Source organism: Hemibagrus wyckioides, linkage group LG24, assembly GCF_019097595.1.
Source record: "Hemibagrus wyckioides isolate EC202008001 linkage group LG24, SWU_Hwy_1.0, whole genome shotgun sequence".
Taxonomy (NCBI): Eukaryota; Metazoa; Chordata; class Actinopteri; order Siluriformes; family Bagridae; genus Hemibagrus; species Hemibagrus wyckioides.
In genome coordinates, this window is record NC_080733.1 from 5,035,596 (window position 1) to 5,062,874 (window position 27,279).

Here is a 27,279-nt window from a genome sequence, read left to right on the forward strand (position 1 = left end):
CACATTGTCTCATCATATGACAGCTCATATGAAGGCATTATTTTCTGAACTGCTGCTCCTGCTGCATCACAGGGCTGAGTAACAGACTCAGAGGAAAGACTCTTCCTCATACACAACCTCACAGGAGCCCCCTGATTGGCTAATGTCGCTGTGATTGACAGGCAGACACATTAAGCCCCTCCCACCCTGAGAGCACAAGCAGTTTCACTCGCAGAGGGGTGTGGCATCATCAGGCTTCAATCTCATGATCTCCTCGACAATAAAGCAAACAGTTTTGTGAATTTAATTCTAGCAACAACAATAAAATGTAACTGTAATAAATAATTGCTGTTTTTTTTTTTATTGAAGAGCTCTGAAAAGCAAGTTTTAGGATAAGTAAAGCACACTTATGTGTCATTATGATGTCTTTATAAGCCTTATTAACCACACTGTTTGACATGAAAACGCATTAAAACCCATTTTTATACCCATTTTTTTCCACAATCCTTTTTTCTCTCTCTTCAAAACCAAATAGTTTCTAGATGACCTGCATTCATGAAATCTGACATCTTCTTTCCTTTCCTTACTTACAAAGGATGTTACAAAGGAAATTCTCCGAATGTTATTTTAATAAATCATGTGTCGGAAATACATCAAATTTGACGTTTTTTTGTTATTGCAGTGAACAATATCACACAAAACCTTTCTGTAAGAATTCTTTCTCATGTTCACAGTGAAATAAATCATTAACTTCTAACAACAACAAGGGATTTTATTTCTTCTCAGGGATTCTCAGGGATGTGTTTTTTTTTTTTGTTATTTCTGTGAGAAGCAATTGTGTGCCATGCAGAAATTCATCTCCACCTATGTGGCTGTCAGCATGTTGATGCATTGTGGGAAATGTAGCATCAATATGTCAATAACAGATATCTAAACTACTGCAAATTCCATTACACAACAAACTATACCTGGATGCCAGTAAAAATCACATATTAATTATACACCGATCAGGCATAACATTATTAGCAGTGACAGGTGAAGTGAATAAGACTGATGATCTCCTCATCATGGCACCTGTTAGTGGGTGGGATATATTAGAGGCAGCAAGTCAACATTTTGTCCTCAAAGTTGATGTTTCAGAAGCAGGAAAAATGGACAAGCGTAAGGATTTGAGCGAGTTTGATGAAGGGCCAAATTGTGATGGCTAGACCACTGGATCAGAGCATCTCCAAAACTGCAGCTTTTGTAGGGTGTTCCCGGTCTGCAGTGGTCAGTATCTATCAAAAGTGGTCCAAGGAAGGAACAGTGGTGAACTGGCGACAGGGTCATGGGCCATGTATGGAAATGATATTCCCTGATGGCTGTGGCCTCTTTCAGCAGGATAATGCGTTGTGCCACAAAGCAAAAATGGTTCAGGAATGGTCTGATGAGCACAACAACGAGTTTGAGGTGTTGACTTGGCCTCTAAATTCCCCAGATCTCAATCCAATCGAGCATCTGTGGGGTGCTGGACAAGTAAGTCCGATCCATGGAGGCTCCACCTCTCAACTTACAGGACTTAAAGGATCTGCTGCTAACATCTTGGTGCCACAGCACATCTTCAGGGATCTAGTGGAGTCCATGGCTCGACGGGTCAGGTCTGTTTTGGCAACAAAAGGGGGACCAACACAATATTAAGCAGGTGGTCATAATGTTATGCATGTATGTATGTATGCATTTCTATGCATATTTAACCAGACAACGCCTTAGTTGCATAATCTGCTTTCAGAAAGTTAGAGCTCGTGCGTTATCACTTGTTTTTAACCTTCCAAAAATCAGCAGGACAGCGACATCTACAGTTCCCTGCACTTCTCACGCGGGCCTCTCAGTAATAACAACTACATTTCCCAGCATGCTCTGCTAACCTCACGGCGTCGTGTCGTGCGCGTGACGTCCTTTTTTGCTTGTTTTGGCCGTTTGTTTCCCATATCCGGCTCCAAAGCTCAAAAGAGGTAGGTGTGATTTTTAAAAAATAAAAAACCAAAACAATCCCGTTATAATGATAAGTAAGCCTGCGGTTTGGTTGCCATAGTGATAATGATGATGATGATGATGTTCAGCTAATGTGTATGCTAATATGTTTCAATGCTTTTTATTCCCCCTTCCTGACTTGGCTAAGAGGCTAAGGTGTTAGCCAGCTAGGCAACTCTCTGGGCTAACACGCTGTTAATGCTAGCTAAGTTGCTGTGTGTGTGTGTGTGTGTGTGTGTTTACTTCGTCATCATCTTTATTACGGTTTTTCCCCCCCAGTAGATGCATGATGGTGTAATGTAAACGTCGCTTGTCAGACTTTGTCATCTGTTCTGTGCTAACGATCAACTTCTGTCGTTGTTTACATTTGGGTTAGTTTAGTTGAACTAGATCGCTAACTCGATAATAACTAGTCGATAACTGAAAATGAAAGCCAGGGTGCACGCCTTGCTTTCCTTTTGTTTGCCAGGTAAAAGACGACGAATTTTCACACTTCAGAGATGAACTTTTCCTTCTGACTTATCATTTGATTTGATAGAAAACTCATCTTCATCACAGCAGCCTCATATCACATTCATTACTCAGCTGGGGATGACACGTGTGTGTGTGTGTGTGTGTGTGTGTGTGTGTGTGTGTGTGTGTGTGTGTGTGTGTCCACAGGGTAATGCCCCTCTGATTTCAGGGCCCGGTGTGTGTGTGCATGGGTGTTAGTGTGCAGCAGAGAGAGAGAAGGTGGGAGACTCAGGGAGTCTGGCTGGTGGTCTGACCATGGCTGACAACACCAGTGATGATGAAGTCATACATCTGGGCAGCTTCAGCGCACGCCGCAGCCAAGGTTGGTGTCACATCTGGTCTCTGAGTACTAATCGCATCCTGTGGCTGTTCTGTGAATTAATACCTTCACCATAAACTAGTTAGTAGTGAGGCAGATGATATAGTAGTGATAGTAGGGTTAAGTAAGTATACTACACTGTTAGTCTTACAAAACAGCATCGTCTTTGATTAGGAGCTGAGAACGTCATAGAGCTCAGCAGTGACAACCTTCTGATCAGACGGTCAATCTGGCATCCTCCAAGCTATCTTTATCACTAACGCTAGCTAATTTAGCTTGTTTCACACAGGAGTCTTGTCTATAAAACACACAGGAATTTCATTGGAGTTTATTCTTAAGAAAAGTTTTCAGCATTTGTTTAGATCTGCCCACCATTACGCTAATTTGAATAACAGTATTTCTAGCAACAGATGCTCACACAGGAAATCTCAACCATGAGGAGAATTTTTAATGAGTCGAAATCTGATGCGTTTCTGTATGCAGAAAGGTACGGAGCGCTCACACGGGTTCAGGTACTCACAATTACAGAAAATCAGCCTGCTACTGAAAAGTACACTTTGAGGCCCGAAGCATGTGGACAGCTGACCATCACACCTGTGTGTCTCCATTCCAACACCACTGACCCCGACACTCTACTGTGAAGGTTTTCCACTAGATGTTGGAGCGTGGCTGTGGGGATTAGTGATCATTCAGCTACAAGAGCATTAGTGAGATCAGACAATGATGTAAGAGTGAGGAGGTCTGGGGTTCAGTCGGTGTTCCAGTTCATCCCGAAGGTGTCCAGTGGGGTAGAGTCAGAGCTCATTGCAGGACACTCCAGTTCTTCCACTCCAAACTTAACACAACATGTCTTCATGGAGCTCTGTGCTTTGTGTACAAGGGCATTGTCATGCTGGGACAGGTTTATAAGATGGGCAGGGGTGCACAAACTTTTAGCTGTATAATGTAGAATCATTAATGTAGATTTGTGGCAGTTATCTAGCATTGAATAAAAGACAATGATAATACGATGTAATGATGGTGTTTAGAGAATGGTGATGGAGACGCATACTCTTTTTAAAATCAACCCATGTTCAAAGCTCATCAGCTATTCTGACGTGACTCTTCTTGGGTTCCAGCTTTCGCTTGAATGGTGAGAGATCACGTGTCTTTCTTTCTGTCCTGCTTAGATAACACGTCAAGAAGAGGGACCTGCATAACTATATCTGACGATTCCTCTGACGACGACACAATCAGACCAAACGTTCACGTGGTGGTCAAAGATGAAGATGATGACGACGACGATGATGACGAAGTTAGAATTTTAGAGGTAGCTTTTATTTAAATTATCATAAGTGTAATTTGATCTTTGATGTAGTTTATTACATGTTTTAAAATAATAATGGAGGCTGTTGAACTCATTATGTCCTCAAAGTATTTGGTCTTGCCTTGTGTGCATTATTTATTGTTTTGTTGTTTTGTTTTGTCCTCATAAGCCACGGGTGCCACCTCGTCGCGTAGTGATCCGACCTGCTGCTCAATGGGGAGGCAGCACGTCCCGAAGCCAGCCTTGTGTGCCAGGCTCGAACCCCATGGACTCGCACTTTCCTCACACTTCTGTAGCGCCCGCTCAGCCCGCATCAGGAAATCAAGCCATTGGTGTCTTCACTACGGACCAGAACGCTGTACCGTCCACATCTAAAGATGTTATTTTGCTCAGACCTCACATTTCCACTAAAGGCACGCTGCCCCAACTTAGCGATCCTTCTCCTAGCGCTCAGCAGGCCGGTCAGGGCACGGCTCTTTTCACCCCTGCGAACACAGAGTTACTGGGTGTAAAAGTGGCAGTGGTGAGTCCACACAGAACTGAAAGGTACGCCGGGGCTATAGTCCCACTTCTCCCTCAGGAACGACCGACGGACACGCCTCAGCCCTTTTACGCAGCGCAGGAGCCTGAGGAGCGGCACCAGGATCAGCAGCAGTTTCCCCCGCTCTTTCCCGCATGTTTACCTGTGTTTGCTGCAGACGAGAGACCCGGTCCCTCTACAGCCGCCGAGCCTCCGGCTCCAGATCCTCAACCAGCTCAGCAGGACAGTCTCAACATGCTCGTCACACGAGTGGTGAGGCGCCCAGTAACCTTTCTGTTTCAGGAACATACATGTCAGTGTGCTGATAATATCATTCTGATAACATTATTATTATTATGAGCTGGTTCTCTCCTAGTGTTTTAATAGAAGTCGTGATGGTTTTGAGGTACAGGGTGGGAACCTAAAAGAAACATTTCTCATTGGAGATCTGGGTTCAAAGAGAGCTTTGGTTTTAAATGTGTGTACATTTCAAAAGCTGATAATGATACACGGTTAATAACGAAGCCTGTAAAGGACTTCATTTATCTGAATAAGAACAGATTTTTTCCAGGATATAAATTTCTAAAGGTGCTGTTTACATGAAATTTTCACCAGATGTTGGTAACAACCCATGTAATCAGTTGAAGGTGTGACAGTACAAAAAGCCTTGAGGTGATGCTCTTGGGAGAAAGATCTCCAGAGTCGACCCCCAACTTCACAGTTCCTGATCACCGTCTAATTTGATCACCATTTGGGGGTGAGGGCTGGGATATGGTAATAATTAATTAATCAAGGAGCAATGTATGTTACAAGAGATGTTAGAGTGACCTCAAAATATGTTTTCCTTCTTATTTTAGCCGCTGTAATTTTGTCAGCATGCTGATCCGGAGAGACTTTGGAGTCTTGATCAAAAACACATCCTGATGCTTGTTTACCAGGTCAGGGTCTAAGAGTACCATCGAGAACATGCTATGAAAGCTGGTGGTTTTTTTTTTTTATTACTGGCATTAATTAAAGAGTGTGAAAAATAAAGAAAGCTGTAAAGAAACAGCTCAGCTGATGGAAGAATCGGCACTCGCTTATTATTATTTAAGTGGTATAGAATTGAGTAGAAATAATTTCCATTTCTTTACACTCATTGTTCTTTTTGTGCTCACAGCTTCCTGCACACTCGAGCTTATATGCGTTTTGTGGGCGTGGCCATATGCAAATGAGATCGCTTTGCAACCTCTCATGCTCAGCTTTTGTCAATCCGGTGGAAAATTTTAACTCTGTTTGGTTTAGACAAATGTTTACACACAACTTTCCTCTAAGATTAGTTTAGACGAATAATGCGAGAAAGGAAGCAAGAAATAATTTGGTTTTATTGTCTCGTCACCTAATTAATGTTTCACAAAAGGCAAGAGGCATTTCACTGATTTAATAATATTAATACGAATGCTCTCACTCGAACATGTTATCATTTCTATTTTAACTGTTTGTACCATGGAGGTTCAACATAAACAGAACAAAATATGACGAAACGTGTTTATTCCTTTATACGTGAATCTTTGTGTTTCTGTAAGGAGTCTCCGGTGTCAATGCTTTGTAACAGTCCAAGCTATGGCTGTCCCTCTAAGCTTCCCATAATGGAAAAGTTTTCGGTTTTCTTTGTAACATTTACGTGTGTGTGTGTGTGAGAGGGAGATCTGTTCTTTATCACAGTATCTGTTCTGAGTGTTTTGTGCTGGAAAATCTTTTCTTATGATCATCTCGTATCTGCACTGTTTATTCTCTTGAAGTTGTAATACCAGATGTTCCACATATTATAGCTAGCACTCCAGGCTGTTGTTCAGAGATACAGACTATAGCTTTTACATTTCAACTTTAAATATATATAACTGTATAAACTGCTGATATTATTTTTAAAAAATAATTCAACGATGATTTGCTCAGAACGTGTTCATTTCAGTCTATATGTCTATCATGGTAAGTTGTGTTATGAATCTTTTTTTTAATGTATTTATGTGTCACAGGTGGACCTTTTCCCAGATGTGCAAGAGCCGTATGTGGTGGAACTGATAGAGAGAAGTGAAGTGAAAGATTTAAATGTGTAAGCACGGATATTTCCCTTCGTGGGAATTCTCGCTGATGTATTACCGTGTCAGAGGTGTATCGATACATGATGGAAATCCTTCACAATCATCCTGGCTTCATGATTTTACATTTTGAACAAATCAGAAATAGATTTTAAATGAAAGTAAACAAAATGCACTACAGGATAATAATAATTAAAAGGAAATGCAGTTTCTTAGAATAAAATAAAGCCCTGTGAAAAATGATTGATTGAAAGATACTGAGCTCCTCAGATACAGAGGCATCGTTTTGTACAGAAATAGAGCTCCAGAGTCGGCTAAAGTGCCGAATTCGGCTACCTCTCTCTGTGGTGCTGTAGATCTCAGGTCTGGTGTTGCTGGAAAGCTACTAATAGGTGTTTTCAATTGTTGTCACGTGGTCGTGTATCCATGTAACCTATAATGTGTTGGTTTTCGTGATCTGGAGCGATCAAGCTATCCAGTGCTCATGGGTCAGGTTCTAGAAAAAACCTGCTGTCTATATATATTTTAGCAGAAACTGCATTTAGATGAATAATTAATAGAATGACAATTTCCACGATACTTGATATAAATTGGATTCTTTTTGTTTTTTATCAGAATATGCAATATGCTGTTGGAGAATCCGGATTATCCGAGGAAAGCAAACTCCGTATTAACTCAGAGAAGTGTACTCCTTGAGACGAATGACAGCGAAGCACAGGTTTGTACTAAAGCTTCTTTTTTTTCTTTTTTTTATACCAAGATTCGGTCTCTCTGTGTTTGACTAGCCACTTTGACTTGGAAAATATATAATGATTGTGAGACTGAGCATTAGAGCTAGCTGCTGGGTTAGTGGGTAAAAACAGAGATCAGATCACCCAGGACACACCCAGGGCTAATTCTGACTTAAATCTTTACAGTCTAATGTATAAGAAACCTTTTACTAAGTGTTCCAGGTTTTACTTCTTCAGGAAACCGAGAACTATTTTGATTATCTGAAGTTGAAGCGCGTTGGCCCAGAGGTTGCCATGCAAGCTGCAGAAATGCTGATGGGAGACTTCAGGATGCTGAGCTGCCAGGATATCAAATGGGCACTGAATTGTCTCAAAGGACACTATGCAATCACCCGCAAGGTAGCTCTCGCGTCCGTCTGTCCGTCGGTTTCTTGTCATTCTTGGGCGTAATCTAGACCAGTGTGTGATTCCTGTTTGTTCCAGGCCTTATATGAAGCCCTTAAGAAGTGGCAAGAAAACTCTACTGACCCCTCAGGGAAGAGGAAGAAGCGGAAAGAGCCCAACGAACGAGCCTTCATCGAATTCAAGTTTGAGCAGGGTGAGTACATTGACATTTCTGTTCTCTTTATGATTTTGTTTGGTGTATGTTTGTGAGCTGCCCTGAGGTACGGTGAGAAAACCCTTCATGTGGTGAAATTCTCAATATTTTCCACTATGAGGCCTACAGGAGTTTCCCAACTGGTTGATGTTTTACTGTATGACAAGGCTGGTAACAGACTGTTTATTACAGAAGTGAAAAGGAAGAAAATGTCACCCAAATGCCAATTTTTAGCTACTTAGGAAAAATCAGCGCATTACTGGCAAATTTAAAAGAATTAAAAAACAAAGATATTGTGCATTTTGACTATCATTAGGACTGTAATGATCAGTCGACAAAATAGTGTATTAGAACACCTGCCAATGGTGGCCATCACTGTTATATGTGTGTGTTAAACATCTCATTCAGATTTATTCCCTTTTCTGTTATAATGCGGTCCAGTCTTCTCTTCAGTGAAGGCTTTTCCACTCGATGTAAATGAGCCGATTAACTGCCCCTGCAACCAAAAATATCTGACAAAGAGACTTATACTACACACTGATGCTATTAATACACTAAAGTATGCACACTTTTTATGAAGAACACATTCATTCCCACATTTTCCACTTATGTGCTCCACTCTTCTGTAAAGGTTTTTCACTAGGTGTTGGAGCGTGGCTGTGGGGATTAGTGACCATTCAGCTACAAGAGCATTAGTGAGATCAGACACTGGTGGAGGTCTGGGGTTCAGTCAGTGTTCCAGTTCAGCCCAAAGGTGTTCAGTGGGGTTGAGTCAGAGTCAGGGCTCAGTGCAGGACACTCCAGTTCTTCCACTCCAACCTTCTCACACCATGTCTTCATGGAGCTCTGTGTACAGGGGCATTGTCATGCTGGAACTGGGTTTGAGTTCCAGTGAAGGGGAATTGTAAAGCTACAGCATACAGAGACATTCTAAGACAACAGTTTGGAGAAGACGCACATATGGGTGTGATGGTCAGGACATACTTTCGGCCGCATAGCGTATTAAATCTCTGTTCCTGTCGAATGCTAAGAATTCCTCTTACTTCCCAGGTTCCTTCAAACTGGAGAGGAAAATGTACTTTCTAGAGAAAAACCGGAGATGGTGCAGGAGCGTTGACATGCCGCTTGAGCCTTCTCTAATGAAAGAGCTTCAGTTTTATGAGCAGAAAGCAAAGGAAATGGCCGAGGTACTTTTAAAAGTTCTTTATTGAAAAAAACCCCCCACGGATTTTCATTTTCTTTTAACTTTTATGTTAGAATCAGATTAGCAACAGCATTAAAATTCTGTGAATGAATTTGTTTTGATCTCTGTGTCAGGATTTCACACACAAAGATATCTTCATAATGCTCAGTGTGTATCGAGGTATTTTAGTTTTCTTAACAAAGTATTTACGAGACAGCTGTGATAAATTAAAAATAAAGATTTGTGTATTTAACTTGAGAATTTTATATTTAAATATTAAATTTATTTAAAATTTATTGTCCAATCAGATGCTGTTCTGATGTTTATTTAAATCAGTGTTGTGATGGAGCAGATGATACCAGCAGTAATTTCCAAAAAAAAAAAAGTCTGTTAAATTCTGTGATTTTATTTATTTATTTATTGCCTTTTTCAGCATGAAGATTTCCTACTGGCGCTGCAGGTGAATGAGGAGCAGTATCAAAAGGTAAACCTGATATGCTACAGAGACAGGTTTGTTTGCTGTTGTTTTAAAAACAGAATCACTAAATCAGTTCATTTCTAATGATTCTTAAACAATCCTTTAAGTTCAGACAAACATAAAGACATTACCTGAATTTAGTCTTGCTGTGAATACACCGATCAGGCATAACATTATGACCTACTCTGAAACCTTTCTATCAGAACCAGCATTAACTTCTTCAGCAATTTGAGCAACAGTAGCTCGTCTGTTGGATCGGATCACACGGGCCAGCCTTCACTCTCCACGTGCATCAATGAGTCTTGGCTGCCCATGACCCTGTCACCGGTTCACCACTGTTCCTTCCTTGGACCACTTTTGATAGATACTGACCACTGCAGACCGGGAACACCCCACAAGAGCTGCAGTTTTGGAGATGCTCTGATCCAGTGGTCTAGCCATGACAATTTGGCCCTTCATCAAACTCGCTCAAATCCTTACACTTGTCCATATTTCCTGCTTCTAACACATCAACTTTGAGGACAAAATGTTGACTTGCTGCCTAATATATCCCACCCACTAACAGGTGCCATGATGAGGAGATCATCAGTCTTATTCACTTCACCTCTCAGTGCTCATAATGTTATGGCTGATCAGTGTATTATTATAGTAATAATAATAATAATGAGTGCAAAATATGTCAGTGTTCCTTGAGTTTCTTGGCCATCTAGTTGTTGTTGAACTAAATGAGCTACTAGCTCTCACTCGTATACTGCAACTTAAAACTGTTTGTGCTCTAGCTTAGTCATTTGTGGCCATGCACTTTTCAGGATGGTCAGCTGATCGAGTGTGGCTGCTGCTGCGGGGAGTTTGCCTTTGAGGAGATGACCCAGTGCAGTGATGGCCATCTCTTCTGTAAGGAGTGCCTAGTGAAGTACGCTCAGGAGGCCGTGTTCGGTTCAGGACGGGTAAGCCACCAGTCTGTGATCACAGACCCTGCAACTTTCCAAACATTATAAGCTTTAGGCATGTTTTATTATTATATAAGCATCATATGGCTGAATGTAAATGCTTAGATCTGATTGGTCAGAAGCTGCACTTTAACTAAGACTAATGATAAACGGATTAAAAGTTTTAGAGGTAGTGTAACAAAGAAAAAAAGGCTTATCAAATTGTTGATAGTAGTCTGGGTTTTAAGTGCTCAGTACCTCAAAGCATTTCCGGCGCAGGAAAGTGTTTAGGAGAGAGGAGTTTCTGGTTTCTCTGTAAAATGATAAGCAGAGAGAGAGAGGTGAAAACAATGCATGTTGGTTTACCACAGTTGAGCTAGAACATGACTGAATCCGTCAAAACATCGCCTGGAACCGCAGAAATCACCTTTGATGCATTCTGCTCTGTTCATTCTCTGCTCTTTAAACTCCCCCTTGTTTTTTGTTAAAATTGTTATCCACATCTGATCTTAAATGTTTCTCTTTCAAGCTCACTGGTATTTTGATTTGTGGCAAAAATGAAACCGCTTCTTCTGCTATTGGACCTTGTGCTGTTTGATTATTACTACCATTACTTAGTTAGTTAGTGAATAAAAAAACAAAAAACTTATTGCTCTTTATGTTGCCCTCTTCGGTGGCTTATGGTTAGCACGTTTGCCTCACACCTCCAGCGCCCTGGGTTCGAGTCTTGCTCCCGTGTGTGTGTGGAGTTTGCATGTTCTCCAGGTGCTCCGGTTTCCTCCCACAGTCCAAAGTCATGCTACTAGGCTGATTGGAGTCTCTAAATTGCCCGTAGTGTGTGATTGTGTGAGTGAATGAGTGTGTGTGTGTGTGTGCCCTGCGTTGGCACTCCGTCCACGGTGTATCCTGCCTTGATGCCCGATGACACCTGAGATACGCACAGGCTCCCTGTGACCCGATAGATCGGATAAGTGGTACAGACAATGAAACGAAATGAAAAATGAAATGTTTGCTGTCTTCAGTGTTGGTTCTGAATCCTCCATTAACAGCATTGACCTAGTGGTATGTTTTGCAGTCAGAGCTGAGCTGCATGGAGGGCAGCTGTACCTGCTCCTTCCCCACCAGTGAGCTGGAGAAGGTCTTACCGGAGAACATTCTTTGTAAATACTACGAGCGGCAGGCTGAGGAGGCCGTGGCCGCTACCTGTGCGGACGAGTTGGTCAGGTGTCCGTTCTGTAACTTCCCTGCTCTCCTGGACAAAGAGATCTCTCTATTCAGCTGTCCCAATCCCCGCTGCAGGAAGGTTAGTGCATTACAACACCTTCAAACACACCCTCTATGTTTGTATCACTTTAGTGCAAAAGTCTGTAAAACTTGCACTATTTCCATGGACCAACCAAAGTAGCAGAACATATTCATGTATAAATAACAACGCTAGCTGTAACTCAGTACACACGTTTAATTTAATTATATAGCTGATATCAGCTCATCAGAGCAGAGACTAGCTACAGGGCTAGAGAGAACAGCGATTTTCATGATTATTATTATTTTTTTCTTATTTAGAGAAATAAACTCCACCTTTAATGGTTTAGTGTTAAAATGTGTATCTAGTCAGCCGGGATCAGGAAGTCTGAATCGAGGAAAGTTTAAGGGACTGAGTCTTGAATTCCACATCTCTACACAAACACCACAAAACTTTCACATGTGCTTTCGACATGACTTGGCCAGGAAACATGCAACATCATTATTAAAACAGGAAATCTTGCTTTTAAAAGAACAGGAATGAGTAAATGCTATTTGATTGTTCTAAGGCTTTTACTGCTAATGGTATAATTGATTTTATTCTTTACTTCACATTACACTGGAAACTGAATCACGGTCACACAGTGAAGCTTTGTTTACTGTTTATTTGGTTTGATTGTACAGCCTGATTGTTTTTTATATATATATATATATATATAGATATATATATATATATATATATATATATATATATATATATATATATATATTTATATATATATATATATATACACATTAAGGATGCCACAATACTCACAGTTACACACGAGTTACCCACTGACATAGAAATACTTTCAGCATGACCGCACATCTGCAGCTCCATCACCCAGAGATATCACTGTGTGGAAGCAGGATGGCAGAGCAGGTAACACAGGCATCCAAAAAACTACAGTCCCCTAGCTGATTCCTTCTAGCATTCAGACACAGCTGGTTCCAAGAGACACAAAAAATAATTATAATATCATAATTGCTAAAGGTTTGCAGTCGTTTTCTGTGATCTGTGAAGTGGGCTTTCGGCAACTTATAAAAGTGCTCGAACCGCGTTACACACCACCGACACGTCCTTTTTTCCCGACCTCTATGAAAAAAAATCGGAAACGAATCGGTTAAAGCACAAAGCCTTGCTCTAAAAACAGATAGTTGGACCTCGTGGGCAACAGAGAGTTATCTCACCCTTACTGTTCATTACAGAGCGGATTGGGCAACAAAGAGCGCCGTACTACAAACCCGTCTCCTGTAATAAAGTCATACAAGCTCTAATTTTTATATCTCAATATTTTCACTATACTATGAATGTGTACAAGTTGACTTTTGCATTTAAGTAAAATAAAGAGAATTGCATACATGAATATTAACATACTTACTGTTCCTGTCACCTAAGCAAAGAATAACGGACCTGAGCACTGAAAATTACTGTAGCTAAGTGTATTTTAGGTGTGTGTGTGTGTGTGTGTGTGTATATGTATGTATATGTATGTATGTATATGTATGTATGTATATATATATATATATATATATATATATATATATATATATATATATATATATATATATATATATATATGTATATATATATATATATATATATATATATAAATAAAATCAACTGTAGTTTTCTGAACTGGAATTTAATCCTAGGACTCCATCAGAATGCCATTTCCATTTTCCAAACACTGTATAACAGGAATTCATTCACGCCTACGTTAAAAGTCCCGTTCCACACAGGTTGGTGGAGTTTGTGAAGAAATGCAGATCACCTGCATCTTCTCTCTGCCTGCAGCGCTGTATCAGAGCATCTATAGCCTGCACTGTCATTTTTACCTAAACAAGCAATGTGTTTTTGTACTGCCAACAGGATCATTTACTTCAGTGTCCTTAAAGCTGTTCAGTCAATCTTTTTCTAAATATTTCTTTTCCAACTGAAGCCTCTCGCACACAGCGGATGTTTTTATTATGTTTATATGCATATGGCTATGATGAGGAAAAAGTCGTGGATTTTTTTTTTTTAAATCTCAGTGAGCCAAAAGAATTTTGATCTATGGGTGTGGTACATAGTCTTACAAACAATACGAAACGAGAGAGATCAGTCATCTAGTCATGCAGCTTAGCCTACGTTATCATTAGCTGATAATGTGCGCTAACTTTTGTTTCTGAAGCTCATGTTGGTAATGAGTACGAGTCTGAGATGTTGAAGCTGTAAACCGCACGAAAGTGTTAACCATGAAGAATGTCTAATCATTGCGAGGGTGAAGCGTTCTGTAAGGAGACCTTTGTTTAACAAAGCTGTGTAACATTTCTGCAATAGTATGATCAGCAAGATAGAGGCCTTTGCACTCTGTGGTTTCTTGATAACCTCAGCCATTTTCATATTTTCACTTCCAGAAATAAATGAAGATAAGAGAGAAGATGGTGAGGGAGCGAGTGTTTAAATCTGTTCGAGTGAAAGTGAAAACAGGAACTGAGTTGTTTTGAAGATATTTTACAACATTGTGTGTATCTCAACTTATAAATATTCTTACAGTAATTGTCAAGTTGCTGAAGGGTAAGAAGAATAACATGCACTTCATCATTTTATCCCTCTCATATCTGTAATGTGGAGTTTTAACACAAACCCAAATGTGTACACCAAAAAAATGACCCTTTAATGGATAAACTTAGGACTCGTCCAACAGATTTTTCATTTCTAAAAGCGTCTAAAGGTGTACGCATGCCTTCCTTAGTGATATGTGGACCTCTGCTCAGACATCAGCTCTCCTGATATTTACCTGTGTATTGTGCTAGCTTGTGTCCTGGTAGATTGCTGTGTCTAATGTGCATGGTTTCTATAAGAGACGTGATGCTTCTCTGTGTCTGTGGTGGAATCTTGTTTCTGTCACTAGGAGGTCACTTTAGATCTCATGAGGTGGCCAGAATTAGTCTGGTCTGAGGGATGGTTAGTGCAGGTGAACAGATTAATGGAGGAAAAAAAACTAAACAATGGAAGACAAGCATTCATTATGTCTGTTGTCAAAGTGAGCAGGCTTTAAAAGCTGTAAAGCCAATCAGCCTACAACACGTGTCTAGACTGGAAGAGAAAACCCCAAACCACAGGGAGTAAACATGTAAACTCCCCACACAGGGCAGAGGCAGGAATCGAACCCTCAAACCTGGAGCTGCTGTTGGTTTGTGTCTTAGTTTCTGAGCTGTGTGTGTGTTAGGGTGGGCTGGGGCAGTGTTGTCTGGTGTGTACCAGGTGGAGTTAGAAGAAGTCTCGTTATCAGTGACTCTGCTGCAACACGATAATGCTGGGAAACTGTGAGTTATAATGCCTTCCATTTGTCCTCCCACTCCACTACTTATTTTTGCTATGAACGTCTCCATGGTGATTTATTTTTTTCAGTACATATGTTTGCCCACTGGATGGCAGTGTTGATCCATCATGGTGGTGAGTGTTGCCTCGCCCAGCACCACGGCTGCCTCTGATTACACACTTCCTCCCCCAATTCATCCACTCCGACCCCTCCTGTAACTTCACCCCAGAGGAGAAGAGCGAGGGAGGGAGAGAGCGGGAAAAAACGAGACATCCTCCATCAGCACGGTCCTTGGCCAACTACTCCTGGTCGATTTCGTGTTATCAGGCCTGGCCTCCATTTTGTTGCACTTTTGGTCTCTTCCTCTTCTCGTGTCACAGGACAGAGTAAGAGGAAATGGAGAGCAGCAGGGTGGCTTGAATTTCATCTCCTGACCTGCTTTCTCTTCCTTTTTCCTTGCCTTTTCTGGCCCATATTGTGCCATTTGTGTCAGCAAAGAGCATCAAGGGTGATGAACTACAGTTCACTGTTCTGTAGGTCTGAGTCATATCCTTTCACTGATTTTTTTTTTTTCTTTTCACCAAAAATATGCAGACTACACGGAAAATCAGATCTGAATGTGTTCCTCGAAGCTTCAGTGTTTTAGCCACACATACTCTTATTAAACCTTTTAATAGGATCCCAATGCCTCTATCAGAGGAGGAGGCTGTTATTCTTTCCTCCCAGATGGCTTGTTTATCTGTGGGATGAGCGTCTCATGCTCTTTACCCAGACACAGGACATGTACGTAGACGGGTAAGCTCGAACCTTCCCCTTGTACACCTCCCTGTCCCTGAACTGCCTTTTCTCATGCTGCAGATGAAAGACAGTTATATAACTGACACACTTTCTTTGCCTATAGACCCGCCTCTTTATATCTACTGCAGGCCTCTGATTGGTCAGTGGCACAGCCTTCAGAATTTGAAATGCCTTGCAGTTCTTGTTTGTCCTAGATATTTTTTTCCTTTTTTTCCCCCTCTGGATGTTTTATATACACGTGTGAGACTTTTGTACACAGTTAAAATGTTTATTTGTACTTTCAGCCCTCGATGAATGGGATGTAATCTATCACTGGGTTCTGTATAACATCTCAAGGTTTCACCAAAACACCCTTAAAGTCTGTAGATTTAAACATTTTTTAATCAAATAAACGGACCTGTTCGGTTAAAGTGCACTGCAGTGAAATGAGACACTGCATGGAGACAATCTGTCAAGTCACATGGCTTTCAGTCCCAGCATTGAAAAAGCTACTATAGCTTTACTGCCCCCCCTTTACTGTTTTTATCCTTTCCTACCTTTTAAGGCAACAGTGTCTGGTTCAGGTTGATGATGAGATCTTGTTGAGACATGTTACATAATCTGCATGGGTTTTTGCCTTTGCAGCTCTGCCCCAGTAATCCATGAACAATGTGAACCAAGCCCAAGTACACACCTCATTTCACAATAAAATACACCTTCAGTTTCGTATTCTGTCATCTGCTAATTAGGCAGTTATGCGTGCGTGTGTGTGCGCGCGTTGGTCTTTGTGGGTGTGTTGAGTGTGTGTGCGCGTGTGTTGTGTGTTTGTGGGTGTGTTGAGTATCCCCCAGGCTGCTACAGGCCAGCACTTTTACAGAGTGAGAGAGTCGACTGCAGCGGCAGCAGCTCCCCAATCAGACGCGCTGCTAATGTCTTCTTCTGCCATATAAGGTCTGATGCTGTTGCCTCCTTCTCGCCGGCTGGGGGGGGAAACACCACAGAAGAGCAGAGAGACAGCATGCTTTTGCACGCTGAGCAGTTTTAACATACTGCGTAGATTCGTTTCAGACTGCCAAACCTGTTATAATCAGACACGTTCAGTTCACACGAGCCGTTTCCACGTACGCCTGGCTAGATCGCTGTGACGGACAATCAAGGTCATGATTCCATCAGCCAGCACAGTCTGAACAATGCTTTATCAGTGACCGCTTTGGTACATGCTGAGGCCAGACGACTGATCTTTACTCACAGGAACACGTAACTGAAACAGTAGCCTGACAGCGTGTCTCCAGATAAAGGTTTTGTCGTTATATCCGTTTTCTCCTGGTGTTTGAAAGTCAGACAAATCTGACTTTTGGAAAAAAAAAAGAAAAATGGAGAGAAATTGCCACATGCACACATCCTGTGTGGTTAAGACAGCTCTTTTCACTCTGATGCCTTAGGAGGGCTTATTCCGGATAAACACTGCCTACTAAGTAATCTTTTTACTTTGTCTTTTCACCCTTATCATTCCAGGCAGCGTTAGGTTTGATTCACGATAATAAAATGTGGTGTTTCTCAACATGCCAGTGGAAAACAGCCCCATAGTTTTCCACTCCAATCTGTAAGATTTCTGACAAATGTGTGTTGGCGAGACAAAGTCGGCGAAGTATTCTCAACAAAGCCAAACAAACATATTAAGCTAATGGGCCACTGGTAACTGGAAAAAATCCGTTTCAAAGCCCAAACGTAAACATCCAGTGTGTGGAATTTGGTACAGCTTGGCTGACCAGGAAATGAGAAAAGTTGATGGGTTTTGCCTGCACCCAACCCCATCATCCAACATATTCTGAACCATACAGGAAGTGCCTCTACAGCTTAGAGGTGTGTTCTATCATCAGCATGATGTCACCGCTGTATTTTTAGTCATGCTATATAAATGAAGGTGTCAGAACATTAATGACTCTCAGACACTCAGCCAGGCCTGGTGTAGTAATGGTGGAGTTGCCCTCTTCATACTTCTGCACTGCACAGAGCACAGTTGCTGGGCAGATCATACTCTACTGTCTGTACTTTACCCTCAGTCACTGATCACCGTTTCCTCCAGTCAAAGTGGATGATTAATGATATTTTGGGGAATCTTCCCATGCTTAGCATTACTTAACATAACCTTGCCCCTCATTAAGGTTACAGGATCATAGCAGGTTAATATGACTGATCTGATTTTTTTTTTTTTGCTTCCTTAATGTAACATTAGCACACGGCTTCTGATGTGGCAAAAAAAAATTGTTTTCAATTTTGCTGATTTATGTACAGTTTTAGGTTTCAAAGGAATTCAAATGTAATAAGAGATTCAAGCTTTAGGCAGTGTCTGCTGTAAAAAAAAAAAAAGATTCATTCACTTCATTCAGCTTCTTTATCCTGCACACGTTGGTTGTGGATCAAGAGTGTATCCCAGGTACACTGGGAAGCCTATTAAGCAAGTCAGTTACAGGACACACCCATCATGCACACACTTGTTCACACCAAAGTGCAGTGTAGCATAGCCTACTGATGTCCTAGCTTGTTTTGGGGAGGTCAGAAGAAACCTGTGATCCTCAACAAAAGCAATGTGGACATGCAAAGACTATTAAACTGTAATTTAAGCATGTTTGAGTTTTCTATAAAAATGTATGCATTTGTCTGCTTTGGGCCTGGGGTCAGACTTCAGTGGTATATTAGAGGTCTAGAGATACAGTACTACCACACATTAATCAGCATTGCTCTGAACTACACTCTACTAAACCCAGCTTTAGATAACTGATACCGACTTGCACTTGTTACCTGTGTATCTGCACAAATCCCAGTGAGTGCTTCTCTCTTTCAGAATAACATGCCAACTGCTACCCACTCAGCTAAAAACAGTTTTTTTAAAGGAAGTACTGAAATATAGAACCCTAGCCACTTTCTTCTACATAGGCATGAACGGAAACCTTTAGTACACATAAAGAGGAAATGACTCAGAAAGAAAGCCAGCATGAGTTTAAATGCATGAACCGTAGAACTCAAGTAATGACCGAAAAGGCGTTGTTCAAAAGTAAATATTTGTATATACAGGTCATAGTGGAAAGGCTGTCAGGCAGCGAGTCTCAAGCTGCCATTTGTCTCATGTCTCTTTTTTAGTTGAGTGTTTTAGCTCGTCCTCCCTCCCTTGCCGTATTGCTGATCTCCAGCAGGGGGCGATCCATCATCGATTTACTGCTGAACTGAACCCACCCCGCCCATCTCTTTCTTCTGGCTGCCTGGCCATTGTCCCAGTCAGTAAAGAAAAGACAGATGCTCAGTAATGTAACTGCTTTACTTTAATTGTTCAGTCAGTTTCTTTTTTAAAGCTACACCACAATGTACCTGTGAATAATGTCCCTGTGTGTATAAACACCGAGAATTGACAAATCCTACCATTTATCCATTTATCCTTTGCGTATTCACATGAGGTCTCTTTACACAGGTACACAGAGACATCGAGCAGTCCTAGAGATTCCCAAGCTATCACGTGAAGGGATTAGACTGTACAAGCGTCTTTAAATATTGATGTCTACCAGCATTTAGTTAAAGGGAGCAGTTACTAGGCAACGCAGCGCAGGGACCGAAGGGCCTTCATTGGGCAGTGTGTGTGTGTGTTTAGGAGTAATGAGCTGGTGCTGCTTGAGTCTGTGTTACATGCTGTCTGCTCCTCTAAAGTGTGTGCTCTTCCTCAGATAAATGTGCAGTGTTGCAGTGTCTGAGCGACGAACCCCTTCACTCGTACCTCCTGCAATAAGACGGCATGTGTGAATGAACCGCGTGGGCGTCTTTGCTATTTTACCAGCGTCCCGCTTCACACACTTGTGTTTGCGGAGCTTCATTGAGAGGCAGGGACAGATGTCCTTTGCAGTCAGCTGAAAGGCAAAGCTTTGTGGGCAAGCATGACTAAAATGGAACAGATGAAACTCTGTCTCTAGGCAACCTCGAGGACGAGTGCAGACAGACCGTTGCTTCTCTCATCGCCCAACTGAACTCTCAGCTTTGTTTAGGCATCTACTGTACTCTAATTCTCTTAATGCTTACACGCAAACCAACACCAAGTCGTCTGGCATTGTTCTTTTGTCTGAACATGTCAAGTCGATGCCCGGCTGCCTCATTACTGAATTCCGTTCTTATGGATACTGGATGTGTGTTTACAGTGCTAATGCGTCTCTGTGTTTTTATCCCGTGGGGTTCTCCTCTTAATGGCTTAGGACTCCTAGGATATTAAATACAAAAGAGTATAGCTCAGACACAATGCTGGGAACCTGAGTCGTTTCCTCAGGCACAAACAACACACTGCTGTTCCACCGAAACAGTGGTCACACAGCTGGCCAGAACGCCTTCATATAACATGTACGTATTTAAGCGGATGACTTTAACGCAGAGGTTTGTTTGTCTCTCCTTTCCTCAGGAGAGCTGCCGGAAGTGCCACGTGCTGTGGAAGGAGCATGCAGGAAAGACTTGCGAGCAGGTGCTGGAGAGGGATGAGATCCGGCTCCGGGTGGCTTTGTAAGTGCCTGTCTGGGAAAAAAAAAACAACTCAGCCATTATATTCAATAATTCAGCATGGAGTATGCAGGGCTCACGCTGATGTAATGCACCTCTGAGACCTCTACCATCATTAGAATTGACTTCCTATAGACCCCTGTTAAGACCTTTTCAAATATTAGACATAGCCACACCACCATTTTAGATAGACATAGTGCTGCCTGTTGGTAAAGAATGAAAGAGATCTGGAATAATAAGTTCAGGCTAAAATGGCCGGTCACTTCCCGGTCTGGTCAGGATGTGTTAAAACATGGCTTCCTTCCTGCGTCTGGTTAGAGGAAACAGCAGGGCCAGAGACAGCTTATCCTGTTTACCTTGCATCCTTGACACCTTTTTTTTTTCTTTAACAGGAAGTTCACAAACGGCCTGACTAAACCGAACATTCTTTTATTAGCAGATGGTTATCACACAGATCAGAGATCATTTACATGCCAGCTCCTATTTCTGATGTTGTGTAATCTCGCCTGTGTTTGTGTTTGTGTCCGGTGCTGCAGTGAGGAGAGGATGACGGCGGCCCGTGTCCGGAAGTGCCATAAGTGTGCGACGGGTCTCGTCAAGTCGGAGGGCTGCAACCGAATGTCGTGCCGCTGCGGCGCTTTCATGTGCTACCTCTGCCGCGAGCCCATCAATGGCTATAACCACTTCTGCCAGCACGCCCGCTCGCCTGGTGCCCCCTGCCGCCAGTGCAAGAAATGCTCTCTGTGGACTGACCCCACGGTAAAGACGTGTCCAGTTTACATAATGTGGAGAGATCATTCCAAGCAATCAAGAGAGAAGTCCCAACTCTCTCTCTTTCACTCTTTTTTTCTCTCTTTCACTCTTTTCTCTCTCTCTCTCTCTCTTTCACTCTTTTTCTCTCTCTCTCTCTCTGTCTCTCACTCTCTCTCTCTCTCTCTCTCTCTCTGACTCTTTTTCTTTCTCTCTCTCTCTCTCTCACTCTCTCTCTGTCTCTCTCTCTGACTCTTTTTCTTTCTCTCTCTCTCTCTCTCTCTCTCTCTCTCTCTCTCTCTCTCTCTCTCTCACACTGTCTTGCTCTCTTTTTCTGTCTCTCTCCCTTTCTTTCTTTCTTTCTTTCTTTCTTTCTTTCTTTCTCTCTCTCTCTCCTTTCTCTCTCTCGCTCTCTTTTTCTCTCTCACTCTCTCACTGTCTCCCTATCTTTTTGTATCACTCTCTCCCTCTCTTTTCTTTCTTTCTTTCTTTCTTTCTTTCTTTCTTTCTTTCTTTCTTTCTGTTTTTTCTTTCTTTCTCTCTCTCTCTCTCTCTCTCTGTAACACACACTCAACCCTTTTTCACACACAATTTACTGACCTAAACCACTTCCATTTCCGCATAAGGTGTTGTGTGTCATTAGTGGCTGAAGCTCATTTTGTCACTACAAGACAAGAATATATTTTCATGAAGAAAAAGTAAAAGTGACAGGTTTTTTATTTAATAATAAAAATAATATTTTTCTGTTAATTGAGATTAAATGAAGATTAAATGGGCTTTGTGCACATGCTAAGAAAACTTGCTTTGAGCAGCATAAGCATTAAGATATATATATTTTTTTTTATTTCAATCTGAATATTATAATTGAAAAAAAAAGGAAATCTAAACTGTGGTTGGTAATGTTCTGCTGTAAGAAACTCCATAAGTTATAATAATTTGAGGAAACCTACAGCATACGAATATTTCACTGAAATTTTGGAAGAAATGTGCATCAGCATACGAAGCATTTCCGTCTTACGGATGTCCTGGAGCCGTTCAGAACGTGTTAGCGTCAGTGGAAATCCAAGCAAAGTCAACCAAAGCAATTTTACGAATTTTTTTTCCAGTCAGTGAAAGCTGTTTAGAAAGAATCAACCCACAATACTAACGTTGCCTTTGCCACGTGTTCAAAAGTTACGTGATTTTTCCGGGTGTATTTTTATTGACAGGTTGGTGGCGTGGGTGGTCTGTTCTATTTTTAGCCCAAGCTTGGTGGCACAACTTCCTGTGAGGAGCCTTGACATGGAATGCTTGGCTTGGTTCAGTTCTTTGTAAGCAGCCATACAGTTTACATACGCTTCGTATTGGTCATATTTCTGGGTCGCTGGAACGGATTATCTGCATTTACATTATTTATTAAGGGAAAATTTGTTTTGCCATACAAAGAACTCGCCTCCAGAATAAATTAAATTCGTATGCCGAGGTTCTACTGTGGTTGTAAATTGTTTACAGACGAATTTGGATGAGAAATGTATTCATAAAAAATCCAACTAGTTCCAGAAAACATTTGTATCCTACTGGAATTTGTAAATTTGTTCATTAGGAGACTCACTGCTCAGTATATTAAAGAATATGTTATTAGTTTATTACATAAATTTACTTACATAAATTTATTTTTTTATTAATATATTAATTTATAAGTCTGAGTTTAATATTATTGACTGTTTATAAAAGCAGTTCCTTAAATTAAGGCACGACTAGATATTCAAATAAGACCAAAACAAATGGCTGCAGTGGCTGAGCTGGTGTTATCGGAACGAATCGTTTAGTGAGGAGCTCTGTGCTGTTTACTCATAAAATAGATATAATGAACATCATTAGCAACAAAACGTAAAAATATTAGCAATACTGGCACATTATAGTGGATTTGCTAATCCTGTTAATGAAACATACGTGACCAGCCAGTCATAGCCCCATGACAGTAAAATCTCCCTTCTCTTGAGACTTTTTAGTCTTGTTACAAACTTGTACACCAAGACAGACACAATTTTTCTTTTCCATGCTCACTATGTAGGGCATGTGTACCTGATTAGTGATTTTAGTTTCCCAAATGCTTGCACACATTCTCAGATCTGATTAAATTCAGCAGAGACGGCTTCTGCCTTGCTCTCTGAATCGGCACCAGGTCTCGTCTTCAGCAGTGTGTTTAAAGCTTGGCACTCTGCGTAGTGCAGTAATATGATACACGCCACCACAAAGCTTTACTTATCGTGCCAAGTGGTTAAACTTTTGTCTAAACGTTTCTGAATACAGCTGCAGCTTGTTCCATGCTCATATGACAGCTCTGTATATACATTAGAGCTTGTTTAACTCCTGAGTAGTGGCTCTTCTGTGACAGTAAGGAAACACTCAACATGTAATTTATGCTCAGCGCTGATCCCTGAGAGTCGGAGGTCTGTGCACATTAACAGTGTAGCTTTAAGCTGCCTGTGTAATGGATAAGCTCGGAGTCTGAGCTCCATTTGCAAATTATAGCTGCCCAATTACCACCAAGCTATACCCCCTTCCTTCTCTAAACCATTAAATCATTTTTGTATCCTCAATAGTATTACATGGACATACAATGTTAGATTGGAGGATCTGCATAAGCTTTTCTGGTCAGGGAATCAAATCCTATACACCTGATTCAACACTCGATAAGTTGTATACGTTGGATAGACATTTACTTGATTGTTTAAACATGCTTTCACAGGACAAGAGTCTTGAAGCTATACTTCTAATTCTGCTTGGAATATTCTGCTGTTTTGACTCACTTCCTGTCCCTCTCTAAAAACAGTTTATACCCAAATCTGCCCCTTTCTTCTATGGATAATCTCACTTGGATATTGTAGATGTGTACCTGCCGCTATAATCATAAACCCAGGGCTCTTATTTACAGTGTGCTCATAACTAAACATACTGTAAACACACTTCATACTGTTTGTCTTTACTCTTCCACATGTGCTTTATAATTCCAGTATCTGCTGTCAGCCACAAGAGGCTCTCTTTTGAGTCTGGTCTGGTTCTTCTCAAGGTTACTTCGTTATGTTATTAAATTGTTTAAGACCGCTACACTCGCTGAGCACTTAATTAGTAGCACTATGCTGATACTGAGTAGGGCCTCACTTTGCTCTCCAAACAGCCTCAGTTCTTTGTGACCTGGATTCCAGAAGATGCAGGATGTATTCCTTATTCCATCATTTTGGTACATTTGATAAAATCGCATCATGTGATTTCTGCAGATTGTCCAGAAGCCCTTTCGCACTGTGTCCTGTTCTATATCATCCCAGAGGTGATCTACTGGATTCAGATCTGGTGACTGGAAAGACCACAGATGATCACTAAACCTGCTTGCTCCGTGCAGACGTTTGCTCCGTGACTTGGTTTCCAGCAGTATTATCATGCTGGAAGTATCCATTAGAAGATAGATAAATTGTGGCTATGAAGGGATGCACATGATCAGCAACGATACGCAAATACTCAGTAGCTTTCAAGCGATCATTGATTGGTGTTTATGTTCCCAAAATATGCCAAGAAAACCTTCCTCACACCATTATACCACCTCCACCACCGTGGACTATTGACTCGAGGCAGGTCGGGTCAGTGGATTCATACTCTCGACCAGATTATGACCCATACCGTCTGTGTGCTTCAGCAGAAATCCAGCTTCATCAGACCTGGCTGCATTTTTCCAGTCTTCGTTTGTCCAATTTTGGTGATTCTGTGTCCACTGCAGCTTTCTGTTCTTTCTGCCAGAAAGAAGAAGATCCTGAGGTTCTGCTGTTGTAGCTCAACCACTTCATTCTGAGATGCTCGTATGCTCAGCACAGATGTAACACTTCATTGATATCTCTCTCACCAACAAGGAATTTCTGACCGCTCACTGGATTTTTATTTTTTCTTTATTGCACCACTTTGTTTAAATTCTGTAGTGTGTTGTGTGTGGAAAATCCCATGAGATCAACAGTTATAGAAATATGCAAACCAGCCTGTCTGACACTAACAATGAAGCCACAGTCAAAATGATTCAATTTTTTTCCCCCCATTTTGATGGTTGATGGGTGAACATTTCCCAGAGCTGTTGTCCATATCTGTAGGATCTTATCCTATGCCCTGCTGCCACAGGATTGGCTGATTAGATAGTTGTGTGTAGGTAATAAAGTGCTCAGTGAATGTATTTGGTTGTTGAGTGTTTGAGTGTATGCCAACAGCCAGTCAGATTGCTTTTCATCCAGAAAGGGTCAGACCCTTGACCCTTTCTGGATGTGACTGCACTGATCTTTCTCTTTTGCCATGCGCTGTTCCCACACACACACCTGGTGTAATATCTTACAGCTCATATTAAGTTGTACTGTTAATCACGTCATGGCTTTTTGTCTCCCCAATTGTCTTCCTTTTCGTGTATCAAACCATGTCTATTCTGTAATCTTCTGTAATGAGTGTGCACTGCTGTTTTTGTTTAACTATCTTTGTGTTGTCGTTATCTTTGTCTCTCTTCAGCAAGACGATGAGCGAATCATTCAGGAGATCCAGAAGGAAGGTGAAGCCGAACTGAACAAGAAGAACAACCAGACAGGTGAGGGTTTATTCACGTTTTTGTAATCATGTTGCATTTAAAAAAAAAAAAAACAGCAGAGTCTAGTAGTAATTACTCAATGTCTTACTCTTCTTCAGAATCTTCTAGTAAAAGAGTGGGTCCTCCTCCTGAACCAACCCCTCCGAAGAGGGTACGGGTAGAACCGGCTCCGGCCCCCAACGCAGCTCTGCAGGCCGTGCGCCCCCCTATGTTCCTCCCTCAGGTGCTTCTGCCTGGCCCCCACCAACTCTTACTGCAGCCTGTCGCTGCTCCCTACGTGCCCCAGCTCCCCAACCTGCCCCCTCTCAACTACAACGTTCCCAACGCCAACTTTGACTTCAACATGCCTATGCACTACGGCCCACCACATCGCTTCTTTAGGCCCCTCTGAACCTTAGCCTGCGTTACTGAGAGCTACAGTTGGACTGAAACGCCTGTTACCCCAGACTCTCCTCTCTTATAGCCTCAGCCCCTTTACTCTTTTCACCTTGATTTTTTTTTTTTTAATTCTGTTGTTATCAGAAGGCCTTTTTTTCTAGAGTGTGAACAACTGCAGGGGGGGGGGGACCTACTCAACTTGCTTCTTTACGTTTCTTTTTCTTTTTTTGGACAAATCACTGAATGCTCTTGCACACAAATTAATCTGTCCAGCAGTTTTCCGTTGAATAAAATATATTGGGTGGACTTTTTTTTTTGTTTGTAGTTTTATTTTTGTTCTTATAAGACTCTCTGAAGCCGGTTCAGAAAAAAAAAAAAAAAGAAACTTTAAGCATAACGATAAAGGTCATGACTCCTGTAGTCACTAGTTATTTCTTAATGATGGGTTTTTAGGGCTTGTGATCTAGGATTATCAATATGATGTGCTTTAGAGCTTTTTAAATGTTTGGAACATTTAAAGCTTTTTGAAAAAAACTTCTGTTTTGTTGAACTTTGACCCATGCCATCTATGGCCACTTTGACTGTGCAAGCATTCTTCCTTCCCCTGTGCTCATTTGTCCATTAATCTCTTCCTGCAAAACTTCATTTGAATCACAGATATGAATCTCGATCTACACGGTTCCTGTTTATTTTTTGTGAAAGACTTCTGCATATTCGTCTGATCTTCCTGTATTTCAAGGAAGGAAGGACTGCTCTTGCCTCACCTGTTGACTGTATAAGGAATGAAATGCGACAGGGCGTGGTGTGCTGTAGGAAAATGATCAACAGCCTAGCGGTGTCATGATAAACTGACCCGCCTGAAGTTGAATATTTTCCACCAACCGCACATCCTTAAGTGTTTTATTCCTCTTATACCACAGCAATCTGTCAGCAATTTTTTAATTGGTTATAGCTGGAGCTTTCAGTGAGCAAAAACAGCTTAGTTCCTGTTCTCACAGCTCCAAATAATCATTC

General features: G+C 41.4%; 1 protein-coding gene and 1 long non-coding RNA gene across 2 annotated transcripts; one reads left to right on the forward strand and one right to left on the reverse strand.

Annotated features, from left to right (window-relative positions):
* Positions 1–1,815: 1,815 nt before the first annotated feature.
* rnf216 (ring finger protein 216) lies at positions 1,816–26,571 on the forward strand. Its single transcript, XM_058378428.1, has 16 exons — positions 1,816–1,970; positions 2,650–2,824; positions 3,991–4,130; positions 4,297–4,920; positions 6,663–6,739; positions 7,341–7,443; positions 7,694–7,855; positions 7,940–8,054; positions 9,105–9,241; positions 9,671–9,721; positions 10,525–10,662; positions 11,720–11,947; positions 20,449–20,546; positions 21,080–21,302; positions 25,812–25,887; positions 25,986–26,571. Exons 2-16 carry the CDS (start codon positions 2,758–2,760, stop codon positions 26,276–26,278), a joined length of 2,532 nt encoding a protein of 843 aa, XP_058234411.1. The 5' UTR covers positions 1,816–1,970; positions 2,650–2,757; the 3' UTR covers positions 26,279–26,571.
* Positions 10,562–17,427, reverse strand: LOC131345503 (uncharacterized). Its single transcript, XR_009203487.1, has 3 exons — positions 16,571–17,427; positions 10,903–10,957; positions 10,562–10,696 (listed from the first exon to the last, which is right to left on the reverse strand). It is a non-coding gene; the product is annotated as an uncharacterized LOC131345503 (long non-coding RNA).
* Positions 26,572–27,279: the final 708 nt, after the last annotated feature.

Bases quoted from the DNA above. Each gene is read 5' to 3' on its own strand.
- rnf216 (XM_058378428.1), top strand. From the start codon at position 2,758: ATGGCTGACAACACCAGTGATGATGAAGTCATACATCTGGGCAGCTTC. The intron at 8,055-9,104 runs GTGAGTACATTG...CTTACTTCCCAG, and splicing joins CGAATTCAAGTTTGAGCAGG to GTTCCTTCAAACTGGAGAGG. The intron at 20,547-21,079 runs GTAAGTGCCTGT...CCGGTGCTGCAG, and splicing joins ATCCGGCTCCGGGTGGCTTT to TGAGGAGAGGATGACGGCGG.